General features: G+C 37.6%; 2 protein-coding genes across 3 annotated transcripts in view; one reads left to right on the top strand and one right to left on the bottom strand.

Annotated features, from left to right (window-relative positions):
- The window catches only part of Vps37a (VPS37A subunit of ESCRT-I), a 32929-nt gene extending 21431 nt beyond the window's left edge, over window positions 1-11498 (top strand). Inside the window, exons 5-12 of one of the 2 annotated variants that reach the window (XM_050147403.1) lie at window positions 180-405; window positions 2381-2451; window positions 3768-3895; window positions 3983-4041; window positions 4124-4192; window positions 8784-8927; window positions 9750-9791; window positions 11218-11498. In XM_050147403.1, coding sequence (XP_050003360.1) covers window positions 180-405; window positions 2381-2451; window positions 3768-3895; window positions 3983-4041; window positions 4124-4192; window positions 8784-8927; window positions 9750-9791; window positions 11218-11235 — 757 coding nt within the window. In that variant the 3' untranslated portion in view covers window positions 11236-11498. Of the gene's footprint in view, window positions 1-179; window positions 406-2380; window positions 2452-3767; window positions 3896-3982; window positions 4042-4123; window positions 4193-8783; window positions 8928-9749; window positions 9831-11217 lie in introns of both variants that reach the window. The other variant, XM_050147402.1, reaches the window with a different exon arrangement.
- A 4303-nt stretch (window positions 11499-15801) lies between these two features.
- The window catches only part of Mtmr7 (myotubularin related protein 7), a 71194-nt gene continuing 68308 nt past the window's right edge, over window positions 15802-18687 (bottom strand). Inside the window, exon 14 of the mRNA XM_050147400.1 lies at window positions 15802-16912. Within this exon, the coding sequence (XP_050003357.1) occupies window positions 16550-16912 (363 nt within the window). The 3' untranslated portion in view covers window positions 15802-16549. The remainder of the gene's footprint in view (window positions 16913-18687) is intronic.

Below are 18687 nucleotides of genomic sequence, written 5' to 3'. Positions count from 1 at the left end.
TGGTGCCTTATTCTGGACTGCAGGCATACACACAGAATATTGTATACATAATAAATAAATATTAAAAAATAAATAAAACCACTTGCCCAAGCAAATTTCCTTATGTGGAAATGCATGACCCTTAGGGCAATTTAGTGATAATTTTATTCTACCTAATGATCTTCTCTTTCTTTCTTCAGCCTGTATAGTAATCCAGGTGGAATGCCTCCTTACCCTTCTCAAGGTTTTCCATTTCTTCCTCCATATCCTCCACAAGAAGCTAATAGGAATATCGCATCTTTGTCTGTAGCTGACACTGTTTCTTCTTCAACCACAAGTTATACCGCAGCCAAGCCAGTGGCTCCTTCATTTGGCATCCTTTCAAGTCTGCCATTACCTGTTCCCACGACAGAATCTTCAGCACCGGTTGGTATCTTCAGGAGTCTGTATTTTGTGCCTGTGAAATAGGTGTTCAGTCAGCTAGCATTTGTTATGTCCATTTACTGAGATAGGCATGAAATAAAAGATTAAATCATACTTTTTTCATCCCAAGTAAAAAACTCAAAAAGGTAACCAATAAAGAATTGCAAATACAGAGCTTCTATAGATAGTGTAAGGTTATGGGAGACAACTGAGGTCATTGCCCCCAGAAACCAAGTAGAAATAGTAGGGAAATAATATCATTCCCGCTTTTTACTTTATTCCCAGTGCTTCAGATGATGCACATAGTAGATGATCTGTGAAAATGAGGCAGATAATGGGTGGGTCAGTTTGTGTTTGAGGCCAGATTTCTAAAGATAGTTATAAAATTTTGAGGAAACGAGAGGCTCCATAAAGCACTTGGTGATTGGAAACATTGGCAGAGGCCTTGCACTATATGCCAGGGAGCATGTTAGTAAAGTTGCCTATAACAGATCTCTCTAGCTGTTTGTGTGAACAAGGCACACAATGTGATTATATAGGAGAAGCAAGTATCAAATCAAAGAGGGTCTGTTGGAGCATGCTGAAGGTTTACAGCATTTTATTGGCTTTAAAATTGTATGTTCATAAGTGAAACTGGTATCTGTTGTCATGTAGGATATGAAAGAAAAAAGAGATGAATATGTGCATACAGTATATCTGTAGATTTGGAGGCTGGCATAATGGTCAGGCATTAAAGGCCTGTGCAATCACAAGGAACTGAGTTCAGATCCTCAGAACCTACCGTAAAAAATCCAGGCGTGGTAATCCATTCCTGTAATACCACTACTGGGGAATTAGACAAAAGATTTCCTGGGGTTTGTTAGTCATCCAGAGCAGCCAAATAATGAGTTCCTGGTCGAGTGAGAAAACCCTGTTGTCATCCTCCCGCTGCCCAACTGAGAAAGAAACCCAGTGTGTTGATCTCCAGCCTCACCTCAACACACACCTATACCTGTACTCACATATACACACAGAAAACACAAATACATAAATATGTGTATGCATATACATTATAGTCAACATAACTGATTTTTACAGTTTAGAATTATTAAAAAAAATAGACCTGAACAGATTTTGTTTTTCCAGAATTTTTCATTATTGTGTTAATAATGATTATGAACACACTATCGGTTATTTTGTTTTTTGAGACAGGATCTTAGTAGGTAGCTCTTGCTTTCCTGGACCTCACTGTGTAGGCCAGGCTAGCCTTGAACTCAATGAGATCTTCCTATCTCTGCCTCCTGAGTACTAGTATTAAAGACATGTGCCACCATACCTGTCAACAAACTATAATTAATATTTAAAATACTTTAAGGAAAAATTGGGGATATTCTAATACATAGACATCATAAACATTCAAATTGGTACTATGTTCTTCATCTACCCTATTATTTAACTTAAATATGTAACTACTCAGAATGCTAGCAATTTACTAATTTATGCTTGATGTTTTTTCTTAAAAGAAGTATAGTCATTTACATCTATGAAATCCACAGGTGATTCTTTATACCTGTTATAGGTGCTCTCAAGAGATTTATTTTATAATCATACACTTCCACACAGGCTCTTCTAAAGCGCATATCCAATCCCCATCAGGAAAGGTATACTCATGTATAACAGTACATTGAGAGTGGAGGCACATGTATGGAACTCATTCGCCAGGAGGCAGAGTTCCAGTTCAGCCTGAACTAGTTAGTGAGTTCAAGGTCAGGCTGAGCTACACAGTAGTAATACCCTGTTTGAATAAATGAAATAAAACAAGTAAAAGTCCATTGAGAAACAGACTGATGCAAAGGAAATATATGTACATGTGAAGTGCAAAGATGAAGTTGTGATAGTGAAAGCACTAATAGATGCAGTACTTTAAAGTTTATATCAGATAAATGGGACCAATCAAAAGTATAGCTGAGGTTTAATATTCTTCAAAACTCTTCTTTAGATTAACCAAAATGGTTTTGGTTATAAGATGCCGGATATCCCTGATGCATTTCCAGAACTTTCAGAACTAAGGTAAAAAACTTGAAGAGTAAAGATAGTTTTGTCTATTTTATTTATAGTTTCATATTCAGATTAAGTTAAATGATTTAAACTTTTTTCACTGTTCCTTCGCTGTGGTTGTCTTAGTGGGTAAATGATGTAAATCACCTTTTGTATGATAAATTATAACGTGACTCGTCTATATCTAGAGATTGCTCTAGATGCCAAGAATGATGTAATGATTACCAGGGCAACAGAAGTTCCCTTCCCTCACGCAGCTTGCAGTCTTTGATAATTATTTGTGAATATATTAGATTCTGATAATTGCAAAATAGATCTTTCATTATTTCTTTAGCAGAGTAATAATGTTAATGTTGTATATAGATGAGTAGATTAAAGTTAACATAATATATTGGCAAACTAGTTTTAGATTCATATTTTTATTCAAATTTATAGCAGATAAGATGGCAGGATTCAAGCTTAATGTACTATTTTTCATATAACGTAAGATGTGCCACAAATAAAGTATTTTCTGCTCCCTCCGTTTAGTGGAGTATCCCATGTACCTCACTAAGGATTTATATTATCCATGAGGTTATTATTAAGACTATTGAGTGCAATTAAGAAGTCTTTGTAATTTTATGTCTACAGAATATATTCTACCAGGAGTGTACAGATTAAAGCCTATGTGCAAAACTGTAATTTTAAAAAACAAAGTTTGACATTATTTGATTCAGTATTTTAATTCATGGGAAAACATCAGAAATAATTTTTGAAGAATGCAAGTCCCACAACAGAAAAGATACATTACACATATTTTATGGCTTCAATATGCTATATAATGCTCAACTGTCAAGAAATAAGACATCTATTTTATAAATACTATCTTTCTTTTCTCCTTTTTAAAAGTTGACCTACTATAAAAATTTATGAAACATCAACACTATGGAAAGAGAAATAAAATAGTGTGATCAGCCTCCATATTTTTAATCCTCCCCATGATTCTCACTCTCTTGTTCCTCATGTTCTTCTATCCAACTATGTGGATAACTGTGGATACACATCAGGCTTACTCTATATGACTTCCTCAGTTGCTTTTTTTTTTTAGTGCTGCAATGGGCTGGGCCATTCCACGTCAATCACTAATTTTAAAAATGTCCTACAGGTTTACATGCAGAGTAAGCTTACAAAGGCGTTTTCCCAATTGAAGTTTTCTCTTAGATAACTCTAGCTTGTGTCACATAAAACTAGCCATCACACAGGTCATGTTGAAAAATTGAACATTTATCATCGTGGAGAAAAACTAGATGATTGATACTAACAGGTTGCTTTTTCTCTTGTGTCTGTAGTGTGTCACAGCTCACAGACATGAATGAACAGGAGGATGTATTACTAGAACAGTTCCTGACATTGCCGCAACTAAAGCAAATTATTACTGACAAGGAAGACTTAGTAAAAAGTATCGAGGAATTAGCAAGTATGTTTCCCTTTGCTTAAATTCATAAGTCCTGAGAAAAATGTGATCTGTGCTGGGAAATAATCCAGACATTTATTTATCTTACAGGAAAAAATCTCCTTTTGGAGCATAGCTTGGAAACCAAAAGGCAGACCGTTTTAGATAAGGTGAGTTACTGGTGATCACTTTTAACATATTGTTTTTACAGTTTAAAAATCAAGTTAAACAGAATTTTATGTTTTCTTTTAGTATGAATTACTTATACAAATGAAATCTACCTTTGAAAAGAAGATGCAAAGACAACATGAACTCAGTGAGGTATGACTGACTGGTTCTTTCTGGTCCTCATGGGAGCTGCTAGTCTGTAGTTCCTTGTTCACTGCCCTTGCTTTCACTTCGTCAGAAACCGTTTATTACCTGAGCCAGTGATGCAGTAGTTTATAGGAAGATGAAAAATAGTGTATGGAGCAGGTTGCAGTTTGAAAATGTACTTGTGTATGTGAGTAATAACTGGAAAAACTTTAGGGTTCAACACTTATGTAATTGTTTATTGGTTTAGTTTCCAATCAAAAATAGTTTTGATCTTTTATACTAGACTTCATAAATATCATACTATGCAGAGTATAAAAAGATACTATGCATTTATTTAGTTTCAGTAAAAAGTATAATAACCAGTTAATTCCTAGGCATTTTTAACAAAGATTTTTATGTGAACAGTCTAGTTCTCCAATTGTAGTAGGAAGCAAAAGCATAGAGCAGAAAATGTTCACATTTAAATACATAAATTTAAAATGTTTATGTATTAATGATAAAATCAAAAATGAAGTTTTTTGGTTTTGTTTTTTAAAGAACGCATGTATAATATGGATAACACAAATATTGCCAGTGGGTATAATGAAAAACGTGAAAATAGGAAACCCAGCCAAGGGAAACCAAATGTCCTATAAAGAGTTCTGCTATACTTAGTGAGATTTTGTGCACCCCATCATCAACACAGTTCAGCTTTAACACTTTTTCTTACCCGATATTTATGTAAGATTTGTTCCAAGTGATTTTTTTTCCACCCCTGAGACAAGGTTTCTCTGTGTATCCTTGACTGTCATGGAGCTTGCTCTATGGTCCAGGCTGGTCTCAAATTCAGAGATTCACCTGCTTTTCCTTCTCGAATGCTGAGATTAAAGTCATGTATCTATCTCCACAGCCCAGCTACTCTCAATAATTTTTAAGTAAACAATATATTGTATAATTTTTTTCCTTTTAATTTTTTTTTTAAAAAGAGAAGAAACTATTTTTCTCATTATACATACCAATCCAAGTTCCCACTCCCTCCCCTCCTCCCGATTCCTCTATTTAACCCCCAGCCCCCATCCACTCCACAGAGAGGGTAAGGCACATTGCTTTGGGGAAGGTCAAAGGCCCTTCCTACTATGTCTAGGCTGAGCACGGAATCCACCCAAAGAGAATGGGTTCCCAAAAAGCCAGTACAAGCTGTAGGGATAAATCCTGGTGCCTCTGCCAGTGGCCCCTCAGTCTGCCCTAGCCGTGCAGTCTGTCAACCACATTCAGAGGGACTAGTTTGGAGTGTGCTTGTTCCTTTCCTGTCCATCTGGAGTTGGTGAGCTGTTTAAGTCCATCATGGGTCTTAACTTCTTTGCTCATATTTTCATTCCTTCCACTCTTCAACTGGACCTCCGGAGCTCAGTCCAGTGCTCCTATGTGGGTCTCTCCCATCAGTTTCCATCAGTTGCTAGATGAAGGTTCCAGGGTGATATTCACTAGTCTGACTATAACGCAAGACCAGTTCAGACACCCTCTCCTTTATTGTTTAGGGTCTTAACTGGGGTCATCCTTGTGGATTCCTGGGAATTTCTCTAGTGCCAGGTTTCTTGCTAACACCATAATGTCTCCCTCAATCAAGATATCTTTCTTTGCTCTCATTTCTGTTCTTCCTCCATCTCGACTACCCCCCCTCAAGTTCTCCCCCTTCCTTTTCTCCCCTCCTCTTCCCCTTCTACCCTCTCACCCCCATGCTTCCAATTTTGTCAGGCTATCTTGTCTATTTCAACTTTTCAGGTGGATCTATATATGTTTTTCTTAGGGTTTACCTTGTTATTTACCTTGTTACTAGGATCATGAACTATAGGCTCAATGTCCTTAGTTTATGGATAGTATCCACTTATGAGTGAGTACATACCAATTCATCTTTTTGGGTCTGGGTTACCTCACTCAGGGTGGTATTTTCTAGGCCCAACCATTTGAATGCAAATTTCAAGATATCATTTTTTTTTTAAATCGCTTAGTATTCCTCTAATATGTAAATGTGGAACATTTTTTTTTTATCCATTCTTCAGTTGAGGGGCATCTGTTGTAATAGGAGTGGCGGGCCGCTTCGCGCCACCCGGCTAGCTTTACCCGAAATAATTACACAGAAACTAGGTTGTTTCCAGCCAGGTTCTGGCTATTAAAAATAATGCTGATATGAACATAGTTGAACAAATGTCTTTTTAGTATGATTGAGCATTTTTGGGTATATGCCCAAGAGTGGTATTGCTGGATCCTGAGGTAGGTTGATTCCCAGTTTTCTGAGAAACTGCCATACTAATTTCCAAAGTGGTTGCACAAGTTTGCATTCCCACCAGCAATGGATGAGTGTTCCCCTTACTCCACATCCTCTCCAGCATAAGCTGTCATTGGTGTTTTTGATCTTAGCAGTTCTGACTGGTGTAAGGTAGTATCTCAGAGTTATTTTGTTTTGCATTTTCCTGATGGCTAACGATGTTAAACATTAGGTGCCTTTCCACCATTTGAGATTCTTCTGTTTAGTTCTGTAGCCCAGTTTTTAATTGGGTTATTTAGAATTTTGATGTCTGATTTCTTGAGTTCTTTGTAACTTTTGGAGATCAGTTCTTTGTCTGATGTGGAGTTGGCGAAGATCTTTTCCCATTCAGTAGTCTTATTGGCTGTATCCTTTGCTCTACAGAAGCTTCTCAGTTTTAGGAGGTCCCACTTATTTATTGTTGCTTTCAGTGTCTGTGCTACTGGGGTTATACATAGGAAGTGGTCTTTTGTGCCCATGCATTGAAGGCTACTTCCCACTTTCTCTTCTATCAGGTTCAGTGTGGTTGGGTTTATATTGAGGCCTTTAATTCATTTCGACTTGAGTTTTGTGCATGAGAATAGATATGAATCTATTTTCATTCTTTTGCATGTTGACATCCATTTATGCCAGCACCGTTTGTTGAAGATGCTTTCTTTTTTCTATTGTATAATTTTAGCTTCTTTGTCAAAAATCAGGTGTTCATAGGTGTGTAGATTAATATCCGGGTCTTTGATTTGATTCCATTGGTCTTCCTGTTTGTTTTTATGCCAATACCAGGCTGTTTTTAGTACTATAGTTCTATAGTAGAGTTTGAAGTCAGAGATTGTGATGCCTCCAGAAGTTTCTTTATTGTGCAGGATTGTTTTGGCTGTCCTGTTTTTTTTTTTGCTTTTTTTCATATGAAGTTGATTATTGTTCTTTCAAAGTCTGTGAAGGGCTCTGTTGGTTTGAGGGTAGGAATGGTTGGTCTTGCTGAAAGTCTAGAGATTGACTTGGGCATAGATAGAGCTGGACAAACTATGTCTGGGCACTGGATGTGGGTCCTAGACTAGACTTAGCAGATTGGTGAGTATGTGTGTGTGTGTTTGGGGGAGTTCATACAGACTCACCAGGCTAGACCCTGGAAAAGGATGTGGGGGATCCAGCAGGTTGGAGGTAGAATGTGGGTTGATAGCAGGTCACTGGAGGTAGGGGAGGGTGGTCTTGTTGGAAATCTAGAGGTTGTTTTGGCAATGGGGTGTTTGCATTAGGCCAGGTCACTGGAAGTGGGACCCTGTCTTGTTCTGGCTTATGGGGATGTGTGTGTCAGTGTTTATGATAGGGAGATCTCTTGGCTGTTCAGTCTTGTGAGATATCATATGAATGTTAGGATACTTTTTTTTTTCCAATGAAGGACTCTTGAAATATATGAAATTGCATTGATTTTGTAAATCTTTAGGGTTAGCACTGACATCATAACAGTATTAAATCTTCCAAGCGATGACCACTTCTTTGTTTTCAGCAGTGTTGTCAGTGTGCACTTAATCTGCTTCTGTGGTCATATTAAATCCCTTCAATTTTGTCACATTTGGTTCTTTAGAAATGAATTATGGTCTAGCTCACTAGGGCAGACAAGAACAGGAATACGAGGAAATGGAGTCACTGGGTGATCTGAGTAGGTGTTCTCACAGTGATTTAATCCCCAAATTTCCAGAGTAGAATAGTGATTTGTCAGTTTCTCATTAATAGTTTACAGCTCGTGATTTAGTTTCTTTTGTGTTTGGTATCTGTACTTGCTAATTTTATGTCAGCTTGACACAAGCTATAGTTATCAGAGAGGAGGATGCCCCAGCTGAGAAAATGCATCCATAAGACTGGGCTCTACTCACACCTGTAGTACATTTTCTTAATTAATGATTGATGGGAGAGGGCCCAGCCCAGTGTGGGTGGTAGCTTCAGTGGGCTGGTGGTCCTGGGTGCTATAAGAAAATAGGCTGAGCAATCCATGAGGAACAAACCAGTAAGCAGTATTCCTCCATGGCCTCTGCATCAGTTCTTGCCTCAAGGTTCCTAACTTGAGTTCTGTCCTGAATTTCTCCAGTGATGAATAGTAATGTGGAAGTGTAAGGTAAATAAACATTTTTCCTCCCCAATTCCTTTTTTTTTTTTTGTCATGGTGTTCCATCATAGCTTTAGAAACCCCAAGGTGTTGTCTATCCAAGTATTCAATGTGAAGATTGCTTTCCATAGCTCTGCCTCATTTTCCTTCTCTTTAATTGATATGAGAATTACGGACTAATGCAATGCTTGTTTTTTTTTGTTTGTTCACAGAGTTGTAGTGCAAGTGCCCTCCAGGCAAGATTGAAAGTAGCTGCACATGAAGCTGAGGAAGAGTCGGATAACATTGCTGAGGAGTTCTTGGAGGGAAAAACCGAAATAGATGATTTTCTCAGTAGCTTCAAGGAAAAGAGAACAGTATGTGAAACTCTTCAGTTGAGAATGAGTGACAACATGATAACAAATTTAAGTGTGGTCATGAGTAAAGATCATCAGTGCAGACCAAGCTGGAGTTTTGAGTACTGAGCAGGCTCTGAAAAACCTGTCTGGGGAAGGACGGCAGCACCTACTGTCGTTCTAACCCTCTTAGTTCTGCACACACAACAGGTGATCTAATGAGAGTTCTCTTGCAGAAGTGATAGTATCTGCATCATTGGGTCAGAGCTGGTAAATCAGCTTCGTTTAATCTTAATAGCTATAATAGTCTCCTGAAAAACCACCTTTTTTATAAGTTGCTTAATTACAAAATAACCTATAGAGATTAAAAATACAATAAATAATAAAAATAGAACAGCTTCTATTCTGGTGTTCCCATTGTATTCAAGGAAAACAATCTGCTTAACAATTTCATACTGATTAATAGAGGCCTAAATATTTACCCAATCTCTGAAGTCATACTTGTTATTTGGTAAGTTTTATGAAATGTTTGTGTGGGGGTGTGTGTTTGTGTGCGGGAACCCTTTAAAGCAGACAGGGAAAAGTTTACTCTATTTTGATTAACAAGAGTATGCTTTACTTCTTTGTTTTTAAAGCACAGGCATTTGAATTAGATCAGGGAAGTTTGTAGTCAAAGATTGTTTTCAGATGGAGCTCAGTGCTTTTCTGACTAATTATTAGCTACCTTAAATGTTAAAAACTTAAAAGAATGTTAACTAATTGAAATATTCTTACTTGGAATTCTGTCATAATGTAGGAAGTAGTTGGAAAACTGACTGGTATTTTAAATAATTTGTCTTCCAGATTTGCCACTGTAGAAGAGCTAAAGAAGAGAAGCTTCACCAGGTGATTGCAATGCACAGCCAATTTCATGCTCCTCTATAGGTAAATCGCATTTCAGCTAGTATCTCAAGGCTATTACCAAGTATTCTTTAACTAGATAGTTCTTAACAGAGCCTGTTCACAGTGTCATTATAGTTGTTATATGTAATACAATGCTGATAATTATATATTAAACACACCATTGTATAAGTAAGCCTACAGCTAGTAGAAACCTTTTAGTGTTTTCTCTGTGTGAGGGTGTCCTTAAGGAAAACTGCATTTTCCCCGAGGTTAGCTTACCTGTAGTGTTCTTCCTACTGCCATCTTCTCAGCCTTCAAGCTCTGTCATTCCTCCTCTACTTGTGTTAGTGATGTTTTCCTTGCAGAAGAATATCTTGCCCTGTATTAGTTCTATTGATGTGATAAAATACCGTGATCAAGACAAGTTTAAATGGAAGAGTTTGTGTTTATGGTTCCTGAGGGAAAGTCCATAATGATGAGGGAGGCATAGCATCAGGCAGCTGGAGCAGGAAGCCAAGAGACCATATCTTCAACCACAAACACAAAGAGTACAGGGAGACTACAAATTCTCAAAGCCCGCCCACAGTGATATACTAGCAAGGCTGCACCACCTCCCAAAACAGCACCATGTATGTGTTCAGTTACCCAAGACTGTGGGGGACATTTCTTATTCTAACCACCACATACTCCAGCAACCTTAATATAAACTTCTTGTTGAAGGAAAATACAAAGTTACCAGAGAGCCAAAATGAAAAGGTAACAGCCCAGTTACTGAGAGTGGAAACACTGGAAGCCACTTAGGAACCAAAACAGTTCTTTTTTTCTCAGGCTGGCAGTTTCTCATTTCTCAGTCTGATTTTTGTGTGTGGATTGCTGGGTCAGACCCATTGCTTCCCATGTGTTCAACAAGCTACAACTGACCTACATCAGCATCCCTCTTTTCTTAGTAACCCAGCAACCATTACTGCTCGAAGCAGCTGGTTAGAGGACCCAGAGTCTCTTGGAGTACAAATCCCTAGGAGAGATGGGTGCATTCTCTCCCCTAATCACATGGCTAGAGATGGGGACCATGTGGTTCTTCACCCAGCCATCTGGGCTGAAGGAGTAGACTTTGTGGAGGCACATATGGGATTCTTTGAAAAGAGAAAAAAAGGTGGTAGGCGTTTCTCAGTTTAGTTCAGATTGTATTGATTACCACCTAATCTGAACTGTTTTGATCTAATTTCTAAATTGATCATTTTTATACTTTTTGTGTTTACCCAAGCTCAAGAAGTAGAAATAAATTATTATATAGGACCATACTTAATAGTTTCCTTATCCAATTCCCTCCCAGTCATGTTACAGTGAATCTAAACCAGAAGACAGTATAAAGGAATAAGAGTTTATCATCTTAAATTAAATCTTAAATTTAAAATTTTTTCCATTCCAGATTTTCCTGAAAACATGAATCAAGAAAGAAACGGGACACAAAACTAAGCACATTGTTTGATATTTATGACTTAAGAATTGGCATTTCATGACCATGGCTGAACTCCAGATGCACTCTATAGATTGTATACAAGACTGAGACCGATTTTGTATAGATTAGAATGACTGCTATATTTGTTTTGAGAAATATTTCTGCACTATTTGCACTAAAAATGTTTATTGTTGACAAATCCTGTATTTAAGTTCCTCTACTATTCCTAATTAAACATCTGTGCATGTGATTCCAGCTAGTTTTATGTTTTATAAAACTGACCAACATTTGTAGTTTTAACTTGGAGTTCCTCATTTCTTTATCAAGAATGGTTATTACTTAGATTCTCTTCTTGTCACCCCACCCCCGACACACACACACACACACACACACACACACTTTCTTAGATAAAGCTGTCCAGTGCACCTTGCAATGCATGCAATAAAGGAGAGTGGAGAAACTGCTCTCTTAGTTTCATTTTCACATAAAGATGCATTTGGGGAGCGGTAGAGGTTAATGTACTTGTTTGGTTTTGTTCTGGAACAGGCTTTCCTGTGTAGCCCAGGCTAACCTCAAACTTGTGATCTTCTTACCTGTTTTACTTAAAAAAAAAAAATTGCCTTTTCATTAAACCAGTCCAATACAGACTTTCATGCTAATTAAAAAAAAAACCTGTCTATAGGTTTTTAGTTAAATAAAGATATTTTTTATATTTCAAATGTTAGAGACATCCTTTTGTTAAAGGTGGTAAATCTAGACATTAAAAAGTCTGTGAAATTTTAATACTTATTGTAATTTAATCTTTTCCTAAAATTATTTTTTTCTAAGAAAAAGGCTTTGTACTAAGTAATATTCAGTCTTAATTTTTAATGAATTTAATTTTCTAATTTGTACTTGTATTCAACAATTTGTGTCTATTGTAGCTCAGAATGAACTTATTAAAGTACATAAAGGTGAAAATGAATAAGTACATACCTGAGGTTTAGTAAGGCAGTAGTATCTAAATCACTAAATACCCTAACATTTATTTGCTCAATTGTCATTCCAAAGCCTGCATGCATTATAATTTGTCTTGTTTTCATTCTTTTTATTCTACATGGTTTTTGTAATATAATTTTAGAAAATATACAAATATTTTCTATTGAAAAATATTTCATGTTTGTCAGAGACATTCACATGGACTGTAGAGATCCAACACTAGCTATACACTGTTATAATACCTGTCTTCCTGGCACTGTTGCTAAGGGCATGCTATTTAATTCTCAGAATGGCCAGATGAAGGGTAAACTTGTTATTCCTGTTAAGGATATATGGGTGAGATATTGATGTAGTAGTATTTCAACTTTGGGGCATTCAGAGACGTTTCCTTACTGCACTGGTGCTGGAGTTTAACATTCCCAGCAGTCACTGTAGTTGGTATGGAATTTATGAGTCACAGTCTGCTTGCTTTTGTAAACTGGGCATACATATCCTAGAACAAAAGATAGCAGACTAGGCTTTGGAGAACATTGATTCAGCTACTAAACACCACCAGCATTGTAGAACAGCTACCCAGAGATAGATAACCCAAGTGTGATCTCTGGTGTCTCGGTGCTTCTCTCTGTTGCCCCCACCCACATGCTTACCCAGAACATGCTGTTTATACAGCCACAGTAGTAAGCCTGTGGCATTTTTCTTTAAGCTTGTATTACCCACATTTCCTTGTTTGTCAGTTAAGGAAGCATAATTTATCCATAATTCAGAGACCTTCTTTAGAATTCAAATATTAAACAGACCTCTGACCAGTTACTTACATTTAACAAGTTGACAGATTTGTTCAGATGGTTATATTTCTTCTTGTAAAAACTGGCTACAGATAGGGATACTAAAAAATGTACTGATTTTACTTTAGTGTAAAAATAGAAGACTGTAAAAAAGGCCTAGGAATTAAGACTACCTCGGGTAGGATTTGTCATGGATAGTGGTACTAAGTCAATGAGGGAATAAAGGCATCTATTTCAATATTGGGTCAAATTTTCAGAATAAATTAACACTAGGGAATTAATTTCAGAATGCAGAACAGAGGTTGTTTGACTACATTTTGCATATTTAAAGTGGAAGATAGCTAAGATTGTGTTGAAGTAAACCAAATGTGTTTTTTTGTTCGTTTTTGTTTAAGGCAGGGTCTTTAGCCCAGATTCTCCTCTAACTTGCTGTGTAGCTGCGGGTAACCTCGACACTCTTATCTTCCACCTACTGAGGACTGGGCTCATGTACCAGTCAGCCCAGTTCATCTAGTGCTTAGGTTGAACTTAGGGCGGCTTCAGCCATGTGAGCTCTTTTCAGCAATGAAAATTTGTACTGCGTAAGGGACTCAGTGCCAACCTATTTGTCATGAAAGCATGAAGACCTGAGTTCAAATCCTCAGAACCTATATAAAGACCGGATGCACGGTAGAACACACCTGTAATTCCATTACCCCTACACAAGAGAGGAGGCTGAGAGAATCACTCCAGGAAGCTCTGCCTACCAGTTTGTGTGGTGGACAGAATAGCAGCAAACAAGACCCTGCCACACACAAGGTGCAGGGCAAAGACCGACACCTGTTCTCACTTCAGCACTGGAGCAGAGGCATGCACACACATGTGCACACACACACATGCAGATTTAATTTTTAAAAAATTATTTGAAGGTTTATTTCTTATTTTTTATTTAAATTTGTCATTGACTTGTTCAAACATGACCAAAATTCTTTCCTTTTTCATATAAAGTTGACTTTAATATTACTAAAAGTAACAAATCACTGATCTGTAACGATGACTGGCTGGGAAGTCCTGTGTCTTGAATCAGTTATAGACATAGTCCCTGGAACTCTACCTTAATAATAATAAATGCCTTATGACCGACGCCTGATTTAAAAGAACCTGAAGTTCTAGAGATTTTAGTCTTGCTGAATTGACTGTGGTTTGTCCAGCCTCTCTGGAAACACAGGCAGTAAATTTGTATGTAGTTTCACTGCGAGGTTAGATTGTAAAAAAGACTCCGTGACTACATGCTTACATTATGTCTTGTAAAAGGATGAGGGGAACAAAAAGTGGGTGGTTCTGATGTCGAAGGTGTCACATTAAGATATATATATATATATATACACATACTTTTTTTTTTTCAAATATGTCATCCAGTTTGACATAGATGCTGCTTTTTCCTTCTTTCCTTTTATTTATTTATTTATTTTTAGGCTTGCTATCTGCTTTAAGAAGTTAGGCAACAGTGACTCTGGGAGTGGATACTAAATAATGATAGGAAGAAAGCCAGGAATGATGGCACACACCTGTAATCTCCGCACCCAACAGGCAAAAGCAGAAAGATCTCGAGTCTGCGGCCAGGGCTGCAGAATCAGATGCTGTCTCAAAAAAAGAAAACACGAAAGAGGAGTCTTGTTATAAAGCTGTAAAGCCAGTCTCACCATATCACATGTGTTTATTAGCTATTAGACTATTAAATAAGACTATAAAAATGAATAAATATTCCTTACGTGTGATTGGGGAACTTCTCAACAGAAAATGCTCAGATTTAACATCTAAAAGTATTATACTTACTTTATTTTTATATTAACAATATTTTTTATATTACAGGCCTTTAGTATATTAAAATCATCTTTAAATGTGAACACTATTATCCTGTATTACATTGTGTTATGTGTATAACTCAGACTAGAGGTTTTCGTAGTCTCTTGTCCTTTCTTATTAATGTATTTCTATTTCCACAAAATTGAATACAGTATCTGATATAAATTTTCACATTTTAAAATACTGTTATAAAAACTAAGATTAAATTTATCTCTTTATTAGAATGTACTAATATTGTAAAATCGTACAATAACATTTCAGTGTCTTCAAACACAGCAACATTTCTCCATTAAGAGTCTTCCTATCAAAAGTTCAATTCAAATCCTGTTTTTAAGTATGAGATGGGAATGATTCGGTTCTAAATGTGCATTTTAACAGAAACTTCAGAAATGGCATTCATCAGTCAACGGTCATAAGATACTGCTAATGTTACTGGAAACATTAATGTGCGATGTCATTTGTAAAGTGACCAGCACTATAACCTTTACTCCACGGACATGATGTAGGGGGTTGAAGAATGGCCCCAGAGGCTTATATTTGAATGGTCAGTTCCCAGTTGATGGAACTGTTTGGGAAGGATTAGGAGGTGTGGCCTTGTTGGGAGTATGTCACTGTGAGCTGGCTTTATATTTTGAAAAGCCCACACCATTTCCAGTTGGCTCTCACTGCCTCTGGGTTGTTTCAAGATGTGAGCTGTCAGCTACTGCTCCAGTGACATACCTGCTTGCCTGTGCTGTATCCCTCTGCCATGATGGTCATGGATTCTAAACCCCTCAAACTGTAAGCCCGAAATAAATTCTTTCTTCTAGTTGCCTTGGTTGTGACGTTTTATCACAAGAGAAAAGCAACTAAGACACGCAATTCCCTAGTTCCTCACTAGAGTTTCCCTTGTTGATGTATGACTGCCTACCAAGTTCACAGTGTTGTCATTTAGAATCAGGTTGGTGGTGGCTCACAGTTTTGGCAGGCACAGTCTCTGAAATAATAAAAGGTTGCTAGAGTTGCTACAAGCTGATATCTGGATTCATATTTGAGATAGAGAAAGTGAGTGAGACTTCTGCTTTATTAGATACTACATCCATGTTTAAAAAGAAAACATACATGTTAGCACTTCTAAGTGACGAAGAAAAGCAGAAGATACTCCAGAGGGGGAAATAGAAATTAAAATAGTATCTAATTAGATGTTAAAATAATTATCCTACCTGAAAGATTAATTCCACAGCTATTTAGAAATATATTTATTAACAAAAAAAGACTACTTTCAATGCTTATTTTTAAAAATATTGGTAAAGGCAGAAGGTAATGTCAAATGTTTCAGCAAACTGAATCTGGAACTGAAATAATTCTAAACCATTAACAGGTGGAGGGAAAGGAGAGGAAGGCTTTCTGAGTAGATACATGCTATGCCAGGGAAAACGTGTATGGACCACCTCTGGTGATGATGGTATGTTTTTCCATAGTGACTATAATTTTCATAGTCTAACATGAGCCTCAGGAATGGTGAACACTCTTATGATTTGATAAAAGAACTGGCTATTGAGAGACTATATATATATTTTTTTTTATTTTCATAGCTTACTTTATGGTTCTTAACGGAACGTGCCATTTCTTGAGATTTTTTTTTTATTATGAATTGCACTGTCCCCTTAATTTGGAAGTGTTTGTCTTTTACTTTGGAACTCCAAAGGGAAACTTCAGGCAGTGAGAAACACAGCTTCGTCGGAGTCCCGGTCCTTGCCGCTGTCTTCGCTGGGTGCATGCTCACCACCACTTGGAGATCGGCAGCTCAAATCCTCCACCCCAGACTCTTGGTCACTATTCACTGACAGATCAGGATCTGAGCTTTTCAAATTGTCTTGGGTTAGGATCAGAGCAGAATCTTCATCACCCTGGGAAGGGCTCCTGGATGGGAAGGACTTCATGTTTCCACTGTAATCCTGAGGAGTGTTGGCTGTGCTGTTGTCTGAGGTAGAAAATCCCGAGGGTTTGCTGGGTTCACTCTGCTTACCCTTCACTTTGGTGCCATTGAAGTGAACTTCCTGAATCTTTTCCAGCCTCTAAAAAATTAATAACAACTTTGAGAAAAGTCATAAACAGCTTATTCTTATATATAAGCATGCCTTATTTTAGTCATTGCCTTCCAGTGGAAGATAATGTTAAGGACAAGAGTCTTATGTCAGGTGAAAACCAATGTCATGAACTTGAATAAGATTAACTGAGAGGCTTGCTTTCTTCACCTCTAATGTAGGATGGTAGTAACTGCCTTGATGGATTCTCTATAATGTGAATAATGTAATAAGTGCCTGGATGTGAGTTGTCTATACAATTTGCCATAGTTTTTTCCATCCTGTTAAAGTGTAAACATGTGAGTTTTTTTTAATTTTTAAAACCTTTATTTTATGCTTATGGATGTTTGTATATATGTATGTACACCATGTATGTGCCTGGTACCTGTGGAGATCAAACAAGGCTGCTGGTTCCCTTGGAACTAGTGACAGACAATTGTAAGCTGCCACTTGAGTGCTAGAAATTAAACCTGGGTCCTATGAATCCAGACACAAGCATAGCATCCCCTGGATGTTGTCACTTGGGAAGATAAGCTGGTTGGTTTCACGGGAAAGAGCAAAAAGCAGTGTAAAAGGCTGAAAGAGCAGAGCTTGAACCTTGCAGTAGCTAGAAAGCCACAAACGCAGGAAGCAGAACATGTCCTGTAAATGGGCATTTAACTAGAATTTAAAGGAATTTATGGGAAAATATCAAATATTAATGAATTTTAGCTACTATAAGAAACAAATAGACATTTTATGATTGAGGTACTTTTGATTCTACATTATTTTATGTCTATATTTTTACAGTTTTTCAACCCAAAGAATGCTATAATGAGTAGGACCCCAAGAGTCAGAAAGCTAGATACCTTTTGAAAAAATAAATTAAATTGGCCCAACAAGAGGGGACTTTGGCAAAAGGGCTAAGATGCCTCCAAAACTGTAAACTTGATCTGTGGCTCATTTCAGTTCTCTGATTTTATTCCTTAGTCCAAGGTCTCAGCTTTATACCCAACCCCAGGCATCTGGGCCATGTAAACGTGGATTTCTCGTGGATTTCTAGGCTTGGTGCTCAGGCGCCAGAGTCCTTGGAAAGCTGTATCCTGCTGACAGTTAAGAGCTGCTTCTCTCTCCAGTAGTGTACAGGAGCGATGCAGAACAGAGCCCTCCATTACCAGATGTTCCTTTGACGGTGACCCATTTGTCCTAGAATAACCATTTAGACTTATCTCAAAAGTACTCCAGTCCAACACGGGAATGTTGACAACCTTAAGCTTAGCCTGAAAGCTGATTTCTTCCAGTGTACTATGAAGTACACTGTCATCCACCTCCAGCTGACTCTACTGTTGGCATACCATTTTCCTAGGCGCTAATTCATAGTGGGGATCTGCAGATGAGTTTCCACTGGTCACACAAATTCAGTTTGAATTGGCCAACTCTATGTAGGCTGTTATCTGAGAGGAGTTCACGTTCTTGTCCAGTACCATCACTGCATTCAGCCTCCATGCCAATGCTTATTTATACACTACATCAGACTGTTGAAAAAGTCACGTATGTGTGCCTGAATGTACGTCTGTGCACTACATGCATCCAAAGCCTGTGACGATTAGAGCCGACAGATCCCCTGAACTGTGGTTACCTATGTTGTGAACCACCACTGGGTGTGGGGAAGAGTAGAGCTCCTAACCACCAAGCCACCCCCAGCCCCACAGTATTCTATTTAAAACACTGATTCTCACTTGAACATACAGGTTCCAAACAACAGGAATTTACTGCCAGCTTTTGAC

Source organism: Alexandromys fortis, unplaced genomic scaffold, assembly GCF_014885135.2.
Source record: "Alexandromys fortis isolate MF-2015 unplaced genomic scaffold, M_Fortis_MF-2015_v1.1 scaffold_32, whole genome shotgun sequence".
Lineage (NCBI taxonomy): Eukaryota > Metazoa > Chordata > Mammalia > Rodentia > Cricetidae > Alexandromys > Alexandromys fortis.
This window is presented reverse-complemented; position numbering and strand designations above follow the sequence as displayed.